This window comes from Rhinatrema bivittatum, chromosome 6, assembly GCF_901001135.1.
Source record: "Rhinatrema bivittatum chromosome 6, aRhiBiv1.1, whole genome shotgun sequence".
Lineage (NCBI taxonomy): Eukaryota > Metazoa > Chordata > Amphibia > Gymnophiona > Rhinatrematidae > Rhinatrema > Rhinatrema bivittatum.
Genome location: NC_042620.1, coordinates 106,398,039 through 106,419,563, shown reverse-complemented (window position 1 = coordinate 106,419,563; position 21,525 = coordinate 106,398,039). Strand labels below are relative to the sequence as shown.

At 47.7% G+C, this 21,525-nt stretch overlaps 1 protein-coding gene across 4 annotated transcripts in view; it reads right to left on the bottom strand.

The window, feature by feature from the left end:
* Positions 1 to 21,525, bottom strand: part of BBS5 (Bardet-Biedl syndrome 5) — a 105,334-nt gene that overhangs the window by 35,747 nt on the left and 48,062 nt on the right. For all 4 annotated transcript variants that reach the window (XR_003857368.1, XR_003857369.1, XR_003857367.1 and 1 more), the window contains exons 6-7: positions 20,347 to 20,482; positions 18,491 to 18,586 (exon numbers count right to left, since the gene is read on the bottom strand). Coding sequence is in view for 1 of the 4 variants with exons in the window: in XM_029605683.1 (XP_029461543.1) it covers positions 18,491 to 18,586; positions 20,347 to 20,482 (232 nt within the window). In the remaining 3 variants the exon portion in view is untranslated. The remainder of the gene's footprint in view (positions 1 to 18,490; positions 18,587 to 20,346; positions 20,483 to 21,525) is intronic.

Sequence of the window (21,525 nt, the reverse complement as noted above, 5' to 3'; positions counted from 1 at the left end):
GCGGAGATATCTGGGAACACAGCATGAGCGTGAGCGCGTAGGCGACTGCCTACTGCTGCCAAAGAGGAAGGGCCAAGTCCGGGACCCAGGCGTTGGGGGCGAGTATAGCCGGTCGTGGGCTGCCGTGGCCAGGAAACGCAACAGAGCAATTACTATGTTTTTTATGATCCTATTCAACTTGAGACTTCCCTTTAGAACAGAGAGAATCAGAATAACAAAAGTGAGCATAAAGAATAGTGCATTATATTGTGTTTTTTCCTTATATTTACTATTTTTTTGTAATGTTTCTCGTTTCTAGGAAATTATTTTTGACCTGTATTTTCTTTAAAAGTTTCAATAAAAATTAAAAAAAAAAACCATGCACACAAGTATTTTCATATATGGAGTTCACACATAGGCTGTAAAATTCCTGCTTCCATGCATGCATCGGGGATTATAATGTGCACGGGTTACAATTATTTCCCCAAGAACAAGCAGGATGGTAGTCCTCACACATGGGTGACATCATCGGATGGAGCCCAGCACGGAAAACTTTGACAGGCACACTGAGCATGCCCAGCATGCCGTTAACCATGCATCCACACGTGGTCCCTTCTTCAGTCTCTTCTTTTCCGTGGAGCTGTCGCCTCATGGTTTCAGAGCTCGCGCTTCTTTTTTTTATAATTAGCACTGCAAAGTGATTCTATTTGCCTCCCAAGCATCGCATAGAGTCCCTCACCCTCCTTGGTCTGTGATTGGTAAGTTTTTCGAGTCATCGTGGTCGATCGCCGACAGTGTCTCCCCTCGGTACTTGCTGACTATCGACCGTGTGTCACACTCTTTTTCCAATGGCATCAATCTGCTTCCGCAGGTGCCCCCAGTGCCCTCGGACTATGTCCATCAGAAACCCCCATGAGGTCTGTGTTCTTTGCCTGGGGGCTTCCCATGATGTCTGCGTCTGCGACCTCTGTACCCAAATGACCTCCCTAAGGGTTGTGGGGCCCATCTTGACAAAATGGAAAAACTCTTCAGGTCCAAGCGTTCCGAGCTGTCTTCGGCGTTGGGAACCTCCACCCCGCTTAGTAAGGAGCCCCCGGCCTTGCTCCGTCAGGTTCTCCTTCCCTTGCCTTGCTGGGTCCTAAGCTCAGAGCAGGGGACTGACTGCTGTACCTTTCATCCTGTTCACGATCAGGTTCCTCAACATCGCCATCAGCATTGGGCAAGGACTGCAGTGATCGTCAAGAAAGGTCCAAAAAGCACCGGCATCAATCATCATCTTCCTGCAAACCAGACTGTGAGAAGGCATCGACCTTGGTGCCTCCCACGAAGCGGTCGAGGGCGGAGGAGGCCATTCCCTCTGATCCCACCAATGCCTCCAGCGGGCCTCCACCGACACCAGTGGAGGGCTGGATTCCCCTTCAGCCAGGGTGTGCACAGATTCCACCAGCTCCTCCTCAATCTGTTTTATCCTCACCAACTTCTGAGGAGGAGCTAGAGAGGCATATGCGGCTGGCTGTGCGGCTGGCTGGTCAGCCAGGCCCTGCAGGGCCTCGAGCCTCCGGTTCCCTGGGTATCGCCTCCACCATAAGAGCTTGCTCCACTGGTGCTTGCGCCTTTGTTGGAGCGGCTCGAAATGCTGCTCGGTATGCTACCAATGCAGCCGACTCCATGCCCCAAGCCCCTCAGCAGCCCCTGGGCGGACAGCTGCCATTGCCACCGGCCTCCATACCAATGAGTGACTTCTCTGAGGAGGAAGAGCCATCGGGCTCGATGGTGGGCTGGAAACACGTGGTGCCACCTCACCATCCAGCTCTCCCAGGATCCTCGGAGTCGATTCCACCGATTCCTTCGGTACCCCCGGTACCCCTGATCCCACTAACACCATTGGATCTCTCACCTCCCTTGCGGTCGTGAAGTCCTCTGATGCCTCTCTCGGTGCCTTCGAAGACCAGGCTGTGCACACCAATGGGCTTTCAAGCCCCCCCTCCCGCATCCCCAGAGGGTTGCAATAAGGGTGAGGCCCCCTAGGACCCCTGGGAGGGTGAGGCATCCTTATCCTCCTCAGAGGAATCGGAGGATCTGCCTTCTGAACTTTCTCCCCTGGAGAAACAAGGCAATTTCCCCCCAAGGACCTCTCTTTTGCGGGGTTCGTCAAAGCCATGGCTGAGTTGGTGCCCCTCCAATTATTGACAACTTTTCACAGATCAATGGATCTCAATCACATCGGACTTCTGAGTCCTATCCATTGTTCACCAGGGTTACTGGCTGCATTTCCAGTGACTTCCATCCCGCTCCCCTCCATCTCCCAAGTGGAGAGCTGCCTGGGACGTTCGAATACTTCGGGTAGAGTTCGCTGCCCTCGTTTCTGCTCAAGCGGTCGAACCTGTTCTGACCAGCCAATGGGGCTGGCCTCAGACACATATTGGACCTGAGAGCTTTAAACCGCTTCTTGGTAAAGGAAAAGTTCAAAACAGTCTCGCTGGGTACCCTGATCCCCCTTCTCAGGGTGGGGGACTGGCTCTGCTCCCTCGATCTACAAGATGATTACCCCCATATCCCCATTTTTCAGGTGGATTGGCAGAACCTAAGATTTCTGGTCGATGGACACCACTATCAGTATCAAGTTCTGCCCTTTGACCTGGCATCTGCAACCTGAGTTTTCACCAAATGTATGGCAGTTGTCAGTGCCCATCGTCGAAGGCAAGGAATTCATGTGTTGCCCTATCTCGACAACTGGCTCATCAAGGGCAACTCTCGTCAAGGGGCTCAGAGTGCCATGCGCCTCATGATCAAAACTCTGGAAATCCTGAGATTCTTGATCAACCTTCCCAAGTCCCACCTTCAGCCAGCCATGCAGCTAGACTTCATTGGGGCGTGCCTGGACACCTTCCAGGAGAGGGTCCTCCTACCTCGGGACAGGGCAGAAACCTTAGCAGCTCTTAAATGACATGTCTCCAGCTGCACACATGTCTCTGCTTGTCAGTTTTTACAGCTGCTGGGCCTTATGGCAGTGACAGTGCATGTCACCCTGTTTGCTCAGCTACTCATGCACCTTGAGCAATGGACGCTGCGCTCTCAGTAGTGTCAGGCAATGGATGCTCGCATCATAGTCACGGAAAGGTTGTGGCAATCCCTCCTGTGGTGGACAATTCCTGCAAACCTAGAGCAGGGTTGCCTCTTTTGGACTGCTCAGCCTCAGGCCATACTCACCACCGATGCTTCTCAGATGGGGTGGGGGAGTGCATGTTCTGGATTACCGCACCCAAGGGTTCTGGTCGGTTCAGGAGGCATGACTCCAGATGAACCTCTTGGTGCTGCGAGCAGTCCGCTATGAACTTCGGGTGTTCAGAGAGCTTCTCGTGAACAAGGTAGTTCTAGTTCAGACCGACAATCAGGTAGCCAGTGGTACCTGAACAAGCAGGGAGAAACCGGGTCATTTCCCCTCTGCCAGGAGGCAGTACAGGTCTGGGCATGGGAGCGGACAACATCCTGGCCTTTACCTTGAGTCGGTTATTCAGACCCACGAATGGTTCCTCAATCAGAAGATAGTAAACCTCATCTTCTGCTTTGGGGGATCCCGGACATAGACCTATTTACCTTTGTGGAAAACAGAAAGGTTCACTGGTTTTGCTCCCTCAGCAAGAGGGGCAAAGGATCGATGGTGGACACCTTCTCGATCCACTGGGGAACAGGCTTGCTATACGCCTACCCGCCCCTTCCTCTCATATCCAAGACACTCCAGAAGGAGCAGCAGGATAGAGACTCCATGATCCTGATCGCTCCCTGTTGGCCCCATCAGGTCTGGATCCCGACCCTTCAGGACCTAACTACGCACCCCCAAACCATTTGGGAACGGCTCCAGACCTCATCACTCAGGACTAGGGCAGACTCTGTCACCCCAACGTGCGAACCCTGGCCCTCACAGCTTGGATGTTGACCGGGTGTCGGTAGAGGCCCTCGGCCTATCGGAGGGGGTATCCTGTGTCCTTCTGGAGTCCAGTAAACCTTCCACTAGAAACTTCTATTATCTGAAGTAGAAACGGTTCTCTTCCTGGTGTGAGGGTCGCAGTTTGGATCACTTCTCTTGCTCCCCTTCTGCACTATCTGTTGTTCCTCTCAGTCCAGTCTGCAGACCATGTCAGTGAGGGTTCACCTCAGTGCCACAAGGGCATACCACTGGAGTTCGGATGGTTCTGCAATTTCTTGCCATCCACTCGTGGGCCAGTTCATGAGGGGCTTGCTTCAATTGAAGCCTCCCATTCGTGCCCTGGCAGTTTCCTGGGATCTCAATGTGGTCCTCTCGTAACTCATGAAACCTCCATTTCAGCTGTTGAATTCTTGTGATCTCAAAAACCTCTCATGGAAAGTGATCTTCTTGGTTGCGTTCACACTGGCTCACTGGGTAGGTGAGCTGCAAGCATTGGTGTCGTATTCGTCTTAAATGAAGTTTTGTCATGACAGGGTGGTCCTTCGAACATACCCCAAATTCCTACCCAAGGTGGTTTCGGAGTTCCATTTCAACCATCATGCTGTCTTTGTTTTTCCCCCAAGGTCGCATGCTCAACCTGGTGAATGTGCTCTGCACACTTTAGATTGCAAGAGGACGCTTGCCTTTTACTTGGAATGGACAGCGCCCCACCGCGCCTCTACTCAACTGTTCGTGCCTTTTGACAAGAACAGACTAGGAGTCGCTGTCTCCAAGCAGACACTATCCCACTGGCTAGCGGACTGCATCACCTTCTGCTATGCGCAGGTGGTCACATCAAAGCTCACTCTGTCCGGACCATGTCGGTCTCGGTGGCTCACTTGCATGCAGTTCCTATCCACGAGATCTGCAGAGCGGCGACCTGGAGTTCCCTCCACACTTTCGCCTCGCATTACTGCCTGGACAAGGATGGCCGGCAAGACAGTCATTTTGGAGAGTCTTGTCCTCTGTAACCTCTTCCAGCCATAAAAAGCCAACTCTCCCTCCGTGGACCCCCATCCTTAGGTACAGGCCTGCTCTCAGGGGCGCTGCAGCGCTGGCTGTGGTACATACCTGATCCTAAACCCCGCTGCAGACATCTGGAGTGGCCTGGAGCTACTTATTCACCCATGTGCGAGGACTACCATCCTGCTTCTCCTTGGAGAAAGCAGAATTGCTCTCCTGTTACAGGTGTTTTCCCAGGACAGCAGGATGTTAGTCCTCACAAAACTCGCCCACCTCCCCGCAAAGTTGGAGTTTTTCTTTCAGTTCATTGTTTTATTTTTCGTGAACTCTATGTTATAAGACTGAAGAAGAATCCCGCGTGGACGCGTGGATAGCAGCATGCTGGGCATGCTCAGGTGTGCCTGTCAAAGTTTCTAGAAACTTTAACAAAAGTTTTCCGTGCCAGGTTCCATCTGATGATGTCATCCATGTGTGAGGACTAGCATCTTGCTGTCCTTGGAGAACACCTGTTCAGGTAAGCAACTCTGCTTTCCCATGTAAAACATATGAACATACTTTTATAATATAGATGCACAAATTATGCAGATCCCTGCATTAAAAAATTGTGTGTGTATCGATACATACATGCAGACTTTTGTAGTAGTTCTGCATTATTTTAAAAATTGTACCACAGCTGCTACAGTTAATAAATAAAGCCTTAATTTTAGACACATCGACTTATGCTTGTATATGCTGACTTATGCACACTATTGAAAATTACCCTCAATAAGCGAATCCTAAATTTGTCCCACAACCTGGAGTCACCTAGTACTCCAGAGAGGAGCAGGTGGCTAAATAAAGCAAACCTAAATTTACTATGCACCCATCCTAACTTTCCCCATGTATCAATCTATAGCAGGAAGAGATGGTGACTGAATTTACTCAATACTGCACTCCAAAAGCCAAGGAAGATATCATTTCTTAATGGTTAGCTGAGAAATAGAAATGGCAGGCTAGGACAGCTAGGATTGTTAGGCACCCCAGATCCAGTATTATACTTAAGCAACATAATATAATATTCTTTCAAGTAATTTTGAATTGTACTACAAGATACTTATAACTAGATCACTTGATTGGGGAGAAAATATACTGACTTATAGCAGAAAGTATTTCACTTTCCTTTTTTTTTTTTGGACCCAGGAGTTTTTTCCTCCTCCTTTAGGCTTCCAGCTCAATCAGAACAGAAGATGACCCTTCATTTGTCCTACTTTATATTCCCTAACTTCCAACTTTAATCTAGCCATTACAGTTGTCAGCTAGGTGCCATACATGAGGCTTCCTTCTGAAACCCTGTAATCATTGGACCTAAAGCCAGCAACAGGGCATCGCCATTGCACAGTGATTGTGACTCCCTCCCCCTAGGGGCTGTGAATACAGTATCCCTAGCCATGGCTAACCTGGGGAAAGCAAAATTGCTTACCTGTAATAGGTGTTATCCCAGGACAGCAGGATGTAGTCCTCACATATGGGTGACATCACTGGATAGAGCCCTATCACGGAAAACTTTGTCAAAGTTTCTAGAAACTTTTGACTGGCACACTGAGCATGCCATGATCCCTCGAGCCACAGGGGTCTCCCTTCAGTCTCGTTTGTAGCAATAAGCGTTAGCAAAAAATAAAATAATAAAACGTTTCGGACCCAACTGCGTGGGGTGGCGGGGTGGGTTTCGTGAGGACTACGTCCTGGGATAACACCTATTACAGGTAAGCAATTTTGCTTTATCCTAGGACAAGCAGGATGATCGTTCTCACATATGGGTGATTAGCAAGCTACAGGCTGAGTCATCTTTGTGTTGGACCAACAGTGTACAACTTGTGCAACGGGCACAACAACTGGTGTACTATTGGAAAAATGAGGCAGCCTGAAATCACAGCAGGTTGGATGTGGAAGGAGTTGGGATTATACTGGAAATAAGTTCTTTAAGACAGATTGTCCAAAGGCTGAATTTTGTTGTCCTTCCTTGTCCAAGCAGAAATGGGCTGCAAATGTGTGAAGAGAGCTCCATGTTGCAGCTTTGCAGATGTCAGTAATCGGTACAGAACGATAGTGTGCTACTGAGTTTGCCATTGCTCTAACTGAATGCGCCTTTACTCGTCCTTGGAGAGAAAGGCCTGCTTTTTCATAGCAGAAGTCTATACAATCTGCTAGCCAGTTAGAGAGTGTTTGCCCACTGCTTTACCCGGTTTGTTTTTATCAAAAGAAACAAAGAGCTGAGGGGAATTCCTATAGACTTTAGTGCGTTCTAGAAAATATGCTAGCGTGCGTTTACAGTCTAAGGTGTGTAAAACTCTTTCGCCTTGGTACGAGTGAGGTCTGATTCAAGTGGAAGTCAGTAACCACCTTGGGAAGGAATTTAGGGTGAGTACGGAGTACCACTCAGTCATGGAGGAAACTGGTATAGGGTGAGTATGTTACAAGTGCTTGTAACTCACTAACTCTTCTAGCAGATGTAATAGCTACTAGGAAGAGAACTTTCCATGTAAGAAATTTAACATCGCAGGAATCCATGGGCTCAAAAGGAGAATGCATGAGCCTTGTTAGGACTACATTAAGGGCCCATTCTGTGACTGGTGGCTGTAACGGGGGTTTAAGCTGAATTAAACCTCTCATAACTCATGCGCTGATATTGGTGCATCCCCTACTCCTTTATGGTAAGCTGAGATAGCACTCAAGTACACCCTTACAGACGAAGTCTGGAGTCCAGAGTCTGAAAGTTGCCAGAGATAATCTAATAAAGATGATGTGGGGCAGGAAAATGGATCAATACTTTTCTGTGTGCACCACGTGGTGAATCTCTTCCACTTACAACGATAGGATTTTCGTGTGGAAGGCTTTCGTGAAGCTACAAGCACTTCAGATACATTAGTTGAAAGATTGAACGGTTGCAGGATCAAGCTTTCAACATCCAGGCTGTGAGGGATAGGGTTTGAAGGTTGGGATGGCACAACCTGCCCTGGTCCTGAATTATGAGAGTGGGTGCTGCGTCCAGGTGAATTGGTTCCCTGATCATGAGGTTGAGGAGTATGGGAAAGCATACTTGCCAAGGCTAGTACAGGGCTATGAGTATCATTGACCCTTTGTCCTGTTGTAGCTTCACTAGAATTTTGGGTATTAACGGTATCGGGGGATACACGTATACCCTGTTTCCCCGAAAATAAGACAGTGTCTTATATTAAATTTTGCTACCAAAGATGCACTAGGCCTTATTTTCAGGGGATGTCTAATACTGTAGAGCTGCTGGCTGCCCCTGTGTCAGCCATGCCTCACCAGTGTGCTGTCAAAGAGAGGTAAGAGTGTGCAGCATTCATGGTAGTCAGCTTGGGCTGACTCTGCTGCTTTTGAACCTCTGCACACTGCTTGGAAGGGGTCCCCCGACTGGTACTGCCACCATCCCCAGATGTCAGTAATCTTGCTGCCACTGTCACTGCTGCCACATGGCTATTGGGGAGGCACCGATTGCTGCTACTGACACTGAAGCCCATTCTGCTGCCTCCTCTGTGCAGGCCCCGTGGGCTTCCACTTTCTCCATGCTGATCTCGTACATTGTGGGATCCGCATAGAGAAAGTGCTATTCTTGCACATTCCCAAAGATTACATGTGCCAATCACTAAAAAGTAATTTATTTATTTTTTTACCTTTGCTGGCTGATGTTTGTTTTCTAATCGGTTGGTCACAGGCTTTTTTTTTTCCACCTTCCCTTTCTTATTTTTTTGCTGCGAATCCCAAGTCGCAGCGGCCCAAGAAGAGGAAGAGGCCTGGTAGCAGGTCAGAGGAAGATGCCCGGTAGCAGGGCCGCCGCGGCCCGAGAAGTTCAGGGCCGCTGCAGAACCCATCCTGCGGCGACCCACGAAGAGGAGGCCTGCAGTGGTATCCCGAGGGGAGCCGATGCCCCCGGGCGCAAGGAGGCTCATGCGGCCGCTGAGCCTCCTTGCCCGAAGAAAAAGATCGCGTTCAAACGCGCTGATGCTCTTTCTCCTTCCTGCCTGTGCGCCCCGGAAGTAAACGTTGCCGGAGCCGCGTGGGCAGGAAGGAGAAAGAGCATCAGCGCGTGCAGAAGAGGAGCCGCCGTGGGCTGCTGCGAATCCCAAGTCGCAGCGGCCCAAGAAGAGAAAGAGGCCCGGTAGCAGGGCAGAGGAAGAGGCCCGAGAAGTTCAGGGCCGCTGCAGAGCCCATCCTGCGGCGACCCGCGAAGAGGAGGCCCAGAGGTGAGAGAGAGGCTGAGGGTTTGTAGAGGGTGTGTGCGTGCGTGTATGAGATGAGTTGAGAGATTGTGTGTGGGAGTGAGGATCTGAATGTTTGCAGAGGCAGCATGTGAGAGCCTCTGTGTGTGTGAGAGAGACAGCGTGTGACGGTGAGAGCCTATGCTTGAGCAAGACAGCATGTGGGAGTGAGAGAGAGCCTGTGTGTGTGAGAGTCAGACAGCATGTGCCAGTGAAAGACTGTGTATGAATGATTGTATGAGAGAGAGCATGTGAGAGTGAGAGTCTGTGTGTGTGTGTGTGTGTGTGTGAGAGAGAAATGCATGTGAGAATGAGAACCTGACTGTGTTTGAGGGAAGAAGATGGAGAGAAAAGAAATACGGAAGAAAAAAGGACAATATAAAAGGAATTGGCAAAAAAATAAGAAAGGGAAGGTGGAAAAAAAAAAGCCTGTGACCAACCGATTAGAAAACAAACATCAGCCAGCAAAGGTAAAAAAATAAATAAATTACTTTTTAGTGATTGGCACATGTAATCTTTGGGAATGTGCAAGAATAGCACTTTCTCTATGCGGATCCCACAATGTACGAGATCAGCATGGAGAAAGTGGAAGCCCACGGGGCCTGCACAGAGGAGGCAGCAGAATGGGCTTCAGTGTCAGTAGCAGCAATCGGTGCCTCCCCAATAGCCATGTGGCAGCAGTGACAGTGGCAGCAAGATTACTGACATCTGGGGATGGTGGCAGTACCAGTCGGGGGACCCCTTCCAAGCAGTGTGCAGAGGTTCAAAAGCAGCAGAGTCAGCCCAAGCTGACTACCATGAATGCTGCACACTCTTACCTCTCTTTGACAGCACACTGGTGAGGCATGGCTGACACAGGGGCAGCCAGCAGCTCTACAGTATTAGACATCCCCTGAAAATAAGGCCTAGTGCATCTTTGGTAGCAAAATTTAATATAAGACACTGTCTTATTTTCGGGGAAACAGGGTATACGTGTATCCCCCGATACCGTTAATACCCAAAATTCTAGTGAAGCTACAACAGGACAAAGGGTCAATGATACTCATAGCCCTGTACTAGCCTTGGCAAGTATGCTTTCCCATACTCCTCAACCTCATGATCAGGGAACCAATTCACCTGGACGCAGCACCCACTCTCATAATTCAGGACCAGGGCAGGTTGTGCCATCCCAACCTTCAAACCCTATCCCTCACAGCCTGGATGTTGAAAGCTTGATCCTGCAACCGTTCAATCTTTCAACTAATGTATCTGAAGTGCTTGTAGCTTCACGAAAGCCTTCCACACGAAAATCCTATCGTTGTAAGTGGAAGAGATTCACCACGTGGTGCACACAGAAAAGTATTGATCCATTTTCCTGCCCCACATCATCTTTATTAGATTATCTCTGGCAACTTTCAGACTCTGGACTCCAGACTTCGTCTGTAAGGGTGTACTTGAGTGCTATCTCAGCTTACCATAAAGGAGTAGGGGATGCACCAATATCAGCGCATGAGTTATGAGAGGTTTAATTCAGCTTAAACCCCCGTTACAGCCACCAGTCACAGAATGGGCCCTTAATTTTATTTATTTATTTATTTAGAGTTTTTATATACCGGCAATCATGAAAACATATCTTGCTGGTTTACATAGAATGGGGGTGCAATAAAATACATAGAACTTAAGAACAAAGAACTAGAACTGTGGTGACAGAAGGTACAGTTACATTTAACAAGGTGGCCAAACTTGGAGTAGGAAAAATAGAAAAGAGGATAGAAAATGGTTAAACAATATACAATTTAAATGTAGTATACAAAATAGATAAATGTTATAAACAAACGGCAAGGTGATTTAGGAGTTATTGGATTGTGTCATTGAGTTGTGTCCGGAAAGGCAATCCTATAATGTAGTCCTAACAAGGCTCATGCATTCTCCTTTTGAGCCCATGGATTCCTGCGATGTTAAATTTCTTACATGGAAAGTTCTCTTCCTAGTAGCTATTACATCTGCTAGAAGAGTTAGTGAGTTACAAGCACTTGTAACATACTCACCCTATACCAGTTTCCTCCATATTTATGTTTGCACGTTTACCTAAAAATTCCTAATCCTTTTTTCAGAAACATTTACTAAACAAGTATAATATTTATTTCATTACAAAAATGCCATAAACATTTCCAAAATTTAATCCATGTACAGTTAAATTATTTATAATATTTATTTAACATTTTGCTGGCCAAATGTTTCCTGATTCTGTCACCATGCTTACAGGTATTTTTTTTTCTCAATCTGTAAAATAATGAAGCCATCTAAATTGTTACCATTTAGTTCATGAAAATAGCATTCAACAACCTATTTCTTATCTTTCTGTGTAATATTGTTAGATATTTTTTAGCTTCCTTACGGTTCATACAACATATTTCATATTTCTCAGCCCTTCATTTTTTTTTTATTTTGTGCAATCTGCAGCTAATTAATCAGAAGTAAAGTGTGAGCCAGTCTAGTGGTTCAGTGGCCATGCTGTACTGTACCGCACCATGTGGAGGGACTTGAATTTGATTACCGGCTCAGATCTTCCATTATCCCAGGATAAGCAGGATGATAGTCCTCACAAATGGATGACATCACTGGACGGAGCCCTATCATGGAAAACTTTCTGTCAAAGTTTCTAGAAACTTTTGGCTGGCACACTGAGCCCACTGAGCATGCCCAGTATGCCATGATCCCTTAAGCCACAGGGGTCTCCCTTCAGTCTTCTTTTTTTCTGTGCTGCAGTTAGCCTCGCGGTGAAGGAACCCTGTGTGATTGTTTCACAAATTTTTCCTTAGGGAAAAAAGTTTTAAAAATTTCAAATTTCATCCCCTTCATAGGGGTCTCCCTTTATCCACAGATTGGTGAGTACTCATTTTTTCTCCAGTGATACCGTCTCACACTTTTTTTTCCAGTCAGAAGGCCGTCAACGGCTGTCCAGCCTACAAAATGGCAATGGGTTTTTAAAAATGTCCGAATTGCCCTCGCACCATGTCTATCACCGACCCGCATGTCGAGTGTGTTCTCTGTTTGGGTGAGAAACATATTGTATCTACGTCTCCACAATGTGCCGAAATGACAGCAAAAGGCAGATGGGCCCGTCTGGAGAAGATGGAACATCTCTTCCAAATTCAATTAATTCCATCGACGTCGACATCAACACAACCATCTCCAGCTGGAGTGGCCAAAAAGTTAGTTTTCAAAACAAAACATCGTCCTGATGGGAAGCTGTGACCGACCATCTCCGACTCCATCTCGGTCATCGATAAAATCAACATCGGTGCTTGAGAAAAAAAGCACCGAACATCGTGAAAAACATCGCCAACGCCATCGACAGACTTCGACCCCCGATGTCGGATTGATTCCTGGTTCGCCCTTGATTCCCATCGAGCCGTCATTGAAAAGGTCTCGAGTGGAAGAGCCATCGATACACTCGATGCCTCTCACTCCAGCATGTCCTATACCTCGCATCCATGTGGGGTCCCTCTTCAGTATCATAACATAGAATTGCGATTAAAAATAAAAAAATAGGAGAAACTCAACTCCACAGGGTGGCAGGCGGGTTCTGTGAGGACTAACATCTTGTTATCCTGGGAGAGCACTTGTTACAGGTAAGCAACTCTGTTTTCTCTAAGGAGAAGCAGGATGGTAGTCCTCACACATGGATGAATCCCTAGCTACAGGCTGCTCCCCAAAACAAAAGGGTCCAACAGACACCAACTAGGTGCTGTTGGTAACAGAGGGGGAGACAGCCTGAACCCAAACAATGGGCTCTAGGCAGGGAGAATTGGGTTCTACACCTCAAAGAGATTCCGAAGGACAGACTGGCCGAACCTACTGTCACGTCGGCCATCCCTATCCAGACAATAGTGAGATGCGAATGTGTGGAGAGAACTCCATGTTACAGCGTTGCAGATCTCCTCCACAGGAACTGTTCGCAAGTGGGCCACCGACATTGCCATGGATCGGGCAGAATGAGTTTTGACATGACCCTCAAGATGCAGTCCCGCTTGGACATAACAGAAGGAGATGCAATCTGCTAGCCAGTTGGATAGTGTCTGTTTGGCAAAGGCAACTCCCAACCTATTGCTATCAAAAGAAATAAAAGTTGGGTGCACCGTCTATGGGCTTCTGTCCACTCCAGATAGAAGGCCAAGGCTCGCTTGCAGTCAAAACTGTGCAGTGCTTGTTCATCTTGGTGCGAATGGGGACTGGGAAAGAAAGTTGGCAGGACGATAGACTGGTTAAAATGTAAGTGCATCACCACCTTAGGCAGGAACTCAAGATCACCCTGTCATGATAAAATTTAGTAAAAGGTGGAAAAGTCACTAAGGCCTGGAGCTCGCTGACCTTGCTCACTGAAGTGACCATCATCAAAAATATGACCTTCCAGGTCAGATACTTAGGATCAAAGGAATGCAACAGCTCAAAAGGAGCTTTCATCAGCTGAACTACAACCATGCTGAGGTCCCACGACACAGCGGAAGGCCTTAGAGGAGGCTTCAACTGAAGCAGGTCCTGCATAAAACATACAACTATAGACTGTACAGAGATGGGTGTACCATCTACACCATGGTGGTATGCGCCACTTGCACTCAGATGGACTCTAACAGAGCTGGCTTTCAAGCCAGCCTCCGATAGGTGTAGAAGGTAATCAGACAGTATTTTTGTGAGGCAGGGGAACGAATCTAGGGCCTTCTGCTCACACTACACAGAAAATGTCCTTCACTTCAGTCCGTAGGATCTTCTAGGGGAAGGCTTTCTAGAAGCCACTAGGACCCGAGACACATCCTCAGAGTGGTTTCAGGATTAACCTCTCAACATTCAGGTTATGAGCAACAGGGCCTGGAGGTTGGGATGCCACAACATAAAATCTGGAGAAGTCCCCAGACTAATTGGTTTCTGGATGAATATTTCCTATAGGAGTGGAAACCAGACTGTCTTGGCCAATGAGGGGCTACAGAGATCAATGTCCCTTGCGAAGCTTCAAGAGAGTCTTCACCTGCAAAAGAATTGGAGGATATGCGTACAGAAGACCCTTGCCCTAATGACGGGCAAGGGCATTCGAGACTGTTATGCCATCCATCCTGTACAGGGAAGAGAACAGAGTTACCTTCCTGTTCCAGGATGACACGAACAGATCTATGTCTGGGCAGAAGATCTCAGAGGCAGAAGATCTGATTTGCCATCTCCTGGTTCAAGGACCATTTGTGGGGTCTGAAGGCATGACTCAGACTGTCCGCCACCACATTCTCCGTACTTGCCAGATAGGTTGCCCTGAGCCCCATCCCATGGGACAAGGCACTTGACCCAATCTGGACCGCTTCTTGACACAGGAGGTACGCACCTCCCTGCTTGTTAACATACCACATCGCTATCTTGTTGTCTGATTGGATCAGGACTACTTTGATGGACAGCCAATCTCTGAAAGCCCAGAGCGCGTACCTGATTGCCCAGAGCTCCACTAAGTTGATCTGTCAACAGCTTTCCTGAGCAAACCAGAGGCCCTGAGTGTGGAGCCCCCTCTATATGAGCTTCAAAGCCTTCATTAGGATAATTTGTGTAGTTCTACTCCAGAAAGAGATCCCCGTTCCAGATTGGAAAGTACCCACCACCAGGACAAATAGTCCCAGAGAGACCGGCTGACTCAGATGTAAGTCTGGAGGCTCTGCGTGGACTGGTGCCACTGTGACCTCAGGGTCCACTGGGCTTTGTGCATGTATAAACGTGCCAAGGGAGTGACAGGAATGGTTGCGGCCATGTGGCCCAACAACCTCAACATGTACTGCACTGACATCTGCTGGCTCCTCTGGATCTCTGCTACAATGGATGCCAGGTTGGAGGCCCTTGAACGAGGCAGGAAGGCTTTTGCCTGAGCTGTGTGTAGCAGAGCTCCTATAAAGTCCAACTGAGGTGATGGACTGAGATGGGACTTTGGATAGTTGATGAACCATAGTAACTCCAACCCCTGGATGGTCAAGCTCATGGACCGAATGGCCCCTGCCTGAGAATTGCTCCTGACCAGCCAATCATCCAGATAGGGGAAGACATGCACTCCCAGCCTGCAGAGGTGCACCGCCACCACGGCCAAGCATTTTCTGAAGACACGTAGGGCTGAAGCTAGCCCAAACGGCAACACTCTGTACTGGAAGTGCTGTTTCCTCACCACGAATCAGAGAAACTTTCTGTGGCCTGGGAAGAACTTGACATGAATGTATGCGCCTTTTAGATCGAGGGAGCATATCCAGTCCCCGCCTTGTAGAAGGGGGATCAAGAACTTTTCTTTTCTTATAGGAACTTTTTCAAGGTCCTTAGGTCTAGGATAGGACGGAGTCCTCCTGATGTCTTTAGAATCAGGAGGGTACCTGAAGTAGAATCCCTGTCCTGTCTACCTTACTGGAATAGGCTCAACCATCCTGGCCGTTAAGAAGATGGAAAGCTTTGCAAGCAGTACTTCCTGAGGTGCTATCAGCCCCCAAAAAGAGCAAGGAGAGCAATTTGGCAGGACACCCACTAGTTTTAATTGGTACCCCTGATGGACAGAACCCTACTGGTCCTGGGTTATACAGGGCCATTGGTCTGTGAAGACCCACAGCCTGCCCTCGCCAGCATCTTAGGTACAAGCAACTATCTTATGCTCCCTCTGATCTAGTCAAAACCCCATCCTGGGAGTTGACTAAGATGCCGGCTGGGGCTTGGGAGCTCTCTGCTGCCTGGAGCGGCCACAGGAGCTAATATGCTGCTGTCGGGAGTCAGGGGGCAGAGGACAGTACCTCCTATGGTGATACAAAGACTTCCTCTGCCCCTGCCTCACCAACCTCCTGGATGAGGAGGACGGGTTCAGAGCGCCAGCAGAGAGCTGCTGAAGGATCTCATGGTAGTCCCGCAAATGGGCCACCACATCCCTCACCCTATATCCAAAAAGATACTCCCCAATACACGGCACGTCAGCGAGCCATTCCAGTACCTCTAGACAAACATCCAAGGCCCACAGCCATGTTAAGCTGCGGGCGCCGATTCCCGCTGAAGAGGCCCTCGCTGCAGTTTTGAAAACCTTGTAGGTCTCCCAGACCTTGTGTTTTCTGTACTCCAGGCCCTTCTGCATCTGTGACTGGAGGGTCATGCTGCTGCTGAGGCAGCTGCTCAGCTATCTCCTGCACCTGCTTCCAGAAGCCCCGGGAGTATTGGCTCATGTAGAGCTCGTAGGAGGCAATGTGGGCAACAAGCATGGCTGCCTGGAACACTTCCTTCCCAAGAGCATCTTACGCCCTGTGGTCCTTCCCCAGGGGTGCCAAGGAATGGGTCCAAGACGCTTGGCCCTCTTGAGGGCGGATTTCATGGGGGATCTGACACTTATCAAATCCGGTAGCCTTCTGGTTGAAGTAGACCCCGTCCACCTTACTGTTATGGGAGGCACTGTGAAGGGGTGTTCCCATATCCTCAACAGCAGCTCCTTAAGGATATCGTGCACTGGGGACTGCCACAATTTCCTTAGGAGGCTTCACAAACTGGAGGATCTCCAGCATCTTGTGTTTGGCATCTTCCTCCATCAAAAACTGAAATGGAATGGCTTTCGCCATTACCCGCACAAAACCTGGGAAGGGATAAGTCCTCCAGCAGGAATCTCCTTCACTCTTCTTAAGGAGACTGTTCTGAAGGGACCCTCATCCTCACTGTAATCAATGGGGCCCTGGGTGCTCGGCCTTTGTCCAGAGGCGCAATCACTGGGCAAACCCGGTGCAGACCCCAGCAAAGCTGGACGGGGGCCAGCAGGTTGTGGTGTCTCTGCCAGCCTAGGTGGAGCTTCCTCCTCCAAGGAACCGGCAACGACCACCGCATCAGTCAGGGGAAGCATCGGTGCCCTGCCAGGCATTGATGGCCTCCAGAGAACCAGTGCCAGCTGGGCCGGTAACACAACGATGAGTACAGTGAGCCGTTCCAGCTGCAATTCCAAAGCAGACAGATCCTGTGCTGGTGCCACAGGACAGATGTTCTGCAGTGTCCACTCCATCACCAGCTGGAAGAGCTGCTCCAGCTCCTTCTTGAAAGTTGCCGAAGCCAACACTGTCTGGTAGGAAGGAGTGTTGACCAGATCTTCTTTGAATCCTTGAGGTGAATTGGCAACTGGCAAGAGGCCCAGTGGAGACCGTTGTGGACCCCCCACATCGACAGAGAATGGACACTCCTCACCATGTGGTTGCTTCAGGGGCATCACAACTTGAGCTGGCGCATCCCCATGCCCAGCACCAAGTATTGAAGGCAACCGGTGCTGATGCTTCCTTGGCTTCCCTCGATGCTTGGCCCGGTCTTTCCCCGGGGCTGAGGTCGAAGATGAGGAACCCAGCTTCCTTGACCTGGAGGAGACAGAGCATGGTCGGTCTCCGGCGTCTCTATCCACCAGTGGCATCAACGAAACAGACGGACAATTTTGATGGCGTGGTGTCCATTGATGCGGCTCCAAGTTCCATCGGTGCCGATGCTACTGAAGCCTAAGCCAATGGCTCGGATTTCCCCGACTCGAAGAGTTTCTCCACCTTGTCAAGTAGGGCGCAACATCTCTTCGGGGTCATTTGGGCGCACTTGTGACAACCCTGAACGTCATGCGATGCCCCTAGGGCAGAGGACACATATATCATGGGGGTCCATGATAGACATGGCCCTTGGACACCGATGAAAACCGGTAGTGGCCATAACCAAAGTGAAAAAAGAGGGACGCAAAATGACAACAGTGGCGGCAGGGAACAATGATTGTTGGGAACCGAGGTACCGCCGCCACAGGCAAGGTTGAAACAAAAGAAAATGTACCCGAAAACGCCAAGAAACCTAGCTGAGGAGGCTAAGGGAGGGTCCCGGTTTGATGGAACTTGAAGAAACTCCAAGAAAAATCAGGGTAAAAAGTTTTCTACAAGTTTTAAAGACAAAATAACACCACAATGCAAAGCTCCACGGAGAAATACAGACTGAAGAGGGACCCCACATGGACGTGTAATATAGGGCATGCTGGGCATGCTCAATATGCCAAGTCAAAGTTCTGGAAACTTTGACAGAAGTTTTTCCATGCGGGACTCCATCCGATGATATCGCCCATGTGTGAAGACTACCATCCTGCTTGTCCTTGGAGAATTGAAATTACACTGCCATGTATTTTTTTAAAACGCATTTCTCATTAATTTTCTGTAATGTAAATATCTGATGGAAATCTTGAACATTTATCTAATTACTAAAGGAAGCCTGATAATGTTTTAATCTGAGAAAACTTTACTTTTACAGATTAAAATATTTAAGTTAAGAAAGTACATTAGAATGTTAGCATACTTACAATTTGAAGATATGGTATACTGACATTAAAGCTATCATTCATGTTTGCATGCCAAACAATTCTTACGTTGGTTATGAAAAATGTTCCCAAATTTCCCTGTAGAAGACAGATGCAAATTAGCAGTCTTACAGAATCTCAATGACATATAATGTTGTATTCCATCATAACAACACTATTCACTTATAAAGATGAAATACATTAAAATGTGAAACAATGTTAAGAATGCTGGGTTTTTTTGGCAAAAGTCTCTGAGTTTTTCTCTTTTTCTATACCTTTAATAAATAAAACAGTCTGAGTCCTGCCAAGATAAAGGACAAATACTGCCTGAATGAAAACTGAACACAGTTATCCAGTCACAACTCTACAATTTTTTTTTTAACTCTTTTTGTCTTTTGAAAATACGTAGTGCTGATTAATAATGCTATCAATACATAATGACATAATAAATACTTATGACCCAAATAAACCCAGGGCTTTTTTTCTGCCAGTACTAGCATTTACCCCTCTTAGCTCACCCCATCCATGTTCCCTACAGATTGACAGGCAGGAGAGGGACTGGAGCAGATAAGAACTGCCATGCTGGGTCAGACCAAGGTCCCGTGAGCCCAATATCCTGTCTCTAACAGTGGTCAATCCAGGGCACAAGTACCTGGTAAATCTCAGAAAATAGACCTAACTCCCAGGGACAGCAATAGCTTTCTTTATCTGTTATGGACTTTTCCTTCAGGAACTTGTCCAGCAGGGGAGGGACAATGGCTATCATGCCACAGCATGGGCACACAGGGCTCTGCTCCCTAATCCAGCCCCTCCCCTGCTGTCATGTCCACACCCACATCCTTTTGCCTAGAAACAGGAAGGGAGGGGCTGGAGCAGACCCACAGTTCATTTTATTGCTGGGACTCGGGATGTGGCTGCCAGCGGAGGGGAGACCAGGAGAAAGAAGAAGAGGTGAAGGCTGTAAAGGGGGGAGTAAGGTAAGAATGCTTGGGAGATGGTGGTGCAAGGAAAGAGACAGTGATGCTCCGGAGTGTGTGTGTTTGAGAGTGAGAGAGAGAAGCAAGGGAGATGGGAAAGGGGAGGGAGGAAGGCACCAGTGCGTGTGAGTGTTTGGGGTGGGAGACAGAAAAAAACCAGTGGCGAGGGAGGGGAAGAGGGGGGTACGAATGAGAAAAAAGCTCCAGTGGTGCCTCTCTCTCAACCCCTCCCTCCTGCCCAGAGCTTTTCTCCCTTTCCTCTTCCCAATAGTGCTCTATTAATTACAACTTTTATACTGGATGTCCTGTCTCCAGACATGCTTTCCTATTTATTTACTGTTGGTCTTGCTTCCAAAGCAGTTTTCTGTTTCTATTACTAATGCTGTTTGTGCTTTACTCTGTATAGGTTCTATATTTGCTATTCTACTGTCACTCATTATCAGCCTGCACACTCTCAGCTTTTGCTAAATTCAGTGCAGTTGGCTCTACAGAGTTAACTCTGAAAGCAGGGGTGCCTGGGAGTTTTTCTTGCCTTGTGGGTTTTTTCCAGTCTTCTCTGGTCAGGCCTATGTTAATCAACAGCTAACCTGGACAACTCTATATAATTATTTTCATTTTACCTGTCCTTGTGTTTGTGGCCCAGACTATGCTGTTCACTGTAACCTTCAGTTTATGCACAGTATGACTCTTAATTGTTTTACCTGTTAATAAATTGGAGTTGAAGAAGCAGCCTCCTCCATCTGTGAGTAAAGACCAAGTTAAGCTATCTGTTAAAGCTGTGCATAAGAAATGCATAACGGAGACAGAATACTGGATAGAAAGAAAATAAACTTAAGCAGAATTTTCAAGATTCCTGAAGCAAATATTTGTCCATTTCTTTACCTGGTCACTGGATAAATTCCAAACACCATTGATTTTGTCATACACTTGTTCTTGTGGTAAAAGCCTCAGCTGTTTGTTTTGAATCAGTGCACCCCTCAGCTTCAGATCACGATACATTTTAGATGTTTCATATGCTCTTTAATAAATACAAAACAAAATATTTTAATACTTACCTCTATTCATAGCTCATACTTATATTTCAAATTAGTATTCTAAATTTTTGTTTCTCCTTTCCTCCACCCGCACTTCTCCTCAGCAGTCTCTACCATTCCCTCCTCCTCAGACAGTATGTCTGGGTAGCTGAGGGGATCCTTGCCAGCCCAAGAGCTAGAGGAGCACCTCCTCCACAGAGCACCTTTAATACCACTTGTTGGCTGGCAAAGGTCACCATAATATTGGCAGCCATTTTCCCTTCCCTGGGCCCAAGTGCACCACCTCTGCAGCACACCAAGGTATGACTGGCAGTGAATGATAAGACAGCCAAACTCAGACCCCTCATTGAAGCCTCACATGGCTGGCCCAACACATCAATTTTATTTGCAAATCACAGAACTAAATACAATACAAAGAAATACAATAAAACATAAAAAGAAAAAGAGAAATAAGATTATTGTGGAATTTAATGCTATGAAATATACAACTACATCGCATTGTGGTGGTTTTTCTAGTGATTGGATGGTATGTCCCCAGATTACTGATTGTTTGGGCGTGTAGTTTGTGACTTTGTGATCGATTGGTATTGGCCCACATGGCGTCCTTAGGGGAAGAATGGAAAAACGTTCTGAGCTTCACAGAAGAACATGTTGCAGCAGTAATAAAACAGTCCTCCTTATTTGATTCGGGGGATATATGGGAAGCTAATACGTCCTGGACAGATTTGACAGCGATTTCTAAAGGTCTGACTTGGGCAGAGATGCACCAGGCTACAATGATTGAATATATCAAACAGTAGATGATCCCACTGGGCCTACGGATGCAAAAGGAACCAAGAGTGTTTCAAGAGGATTCAGATTTTGTTTCTAAATGGATTGCAGTGCTAAATAAATTCTCTCTTGATCTAATGTTACTGATTGTAGAACGTACAGCAACATCCATTGGGGATTTACGAAGTGAAGTTTTGGAGATGAAGACACTTAATTACAAACATCAATGAATACGGAGGTATATGAAGCTTCGTGT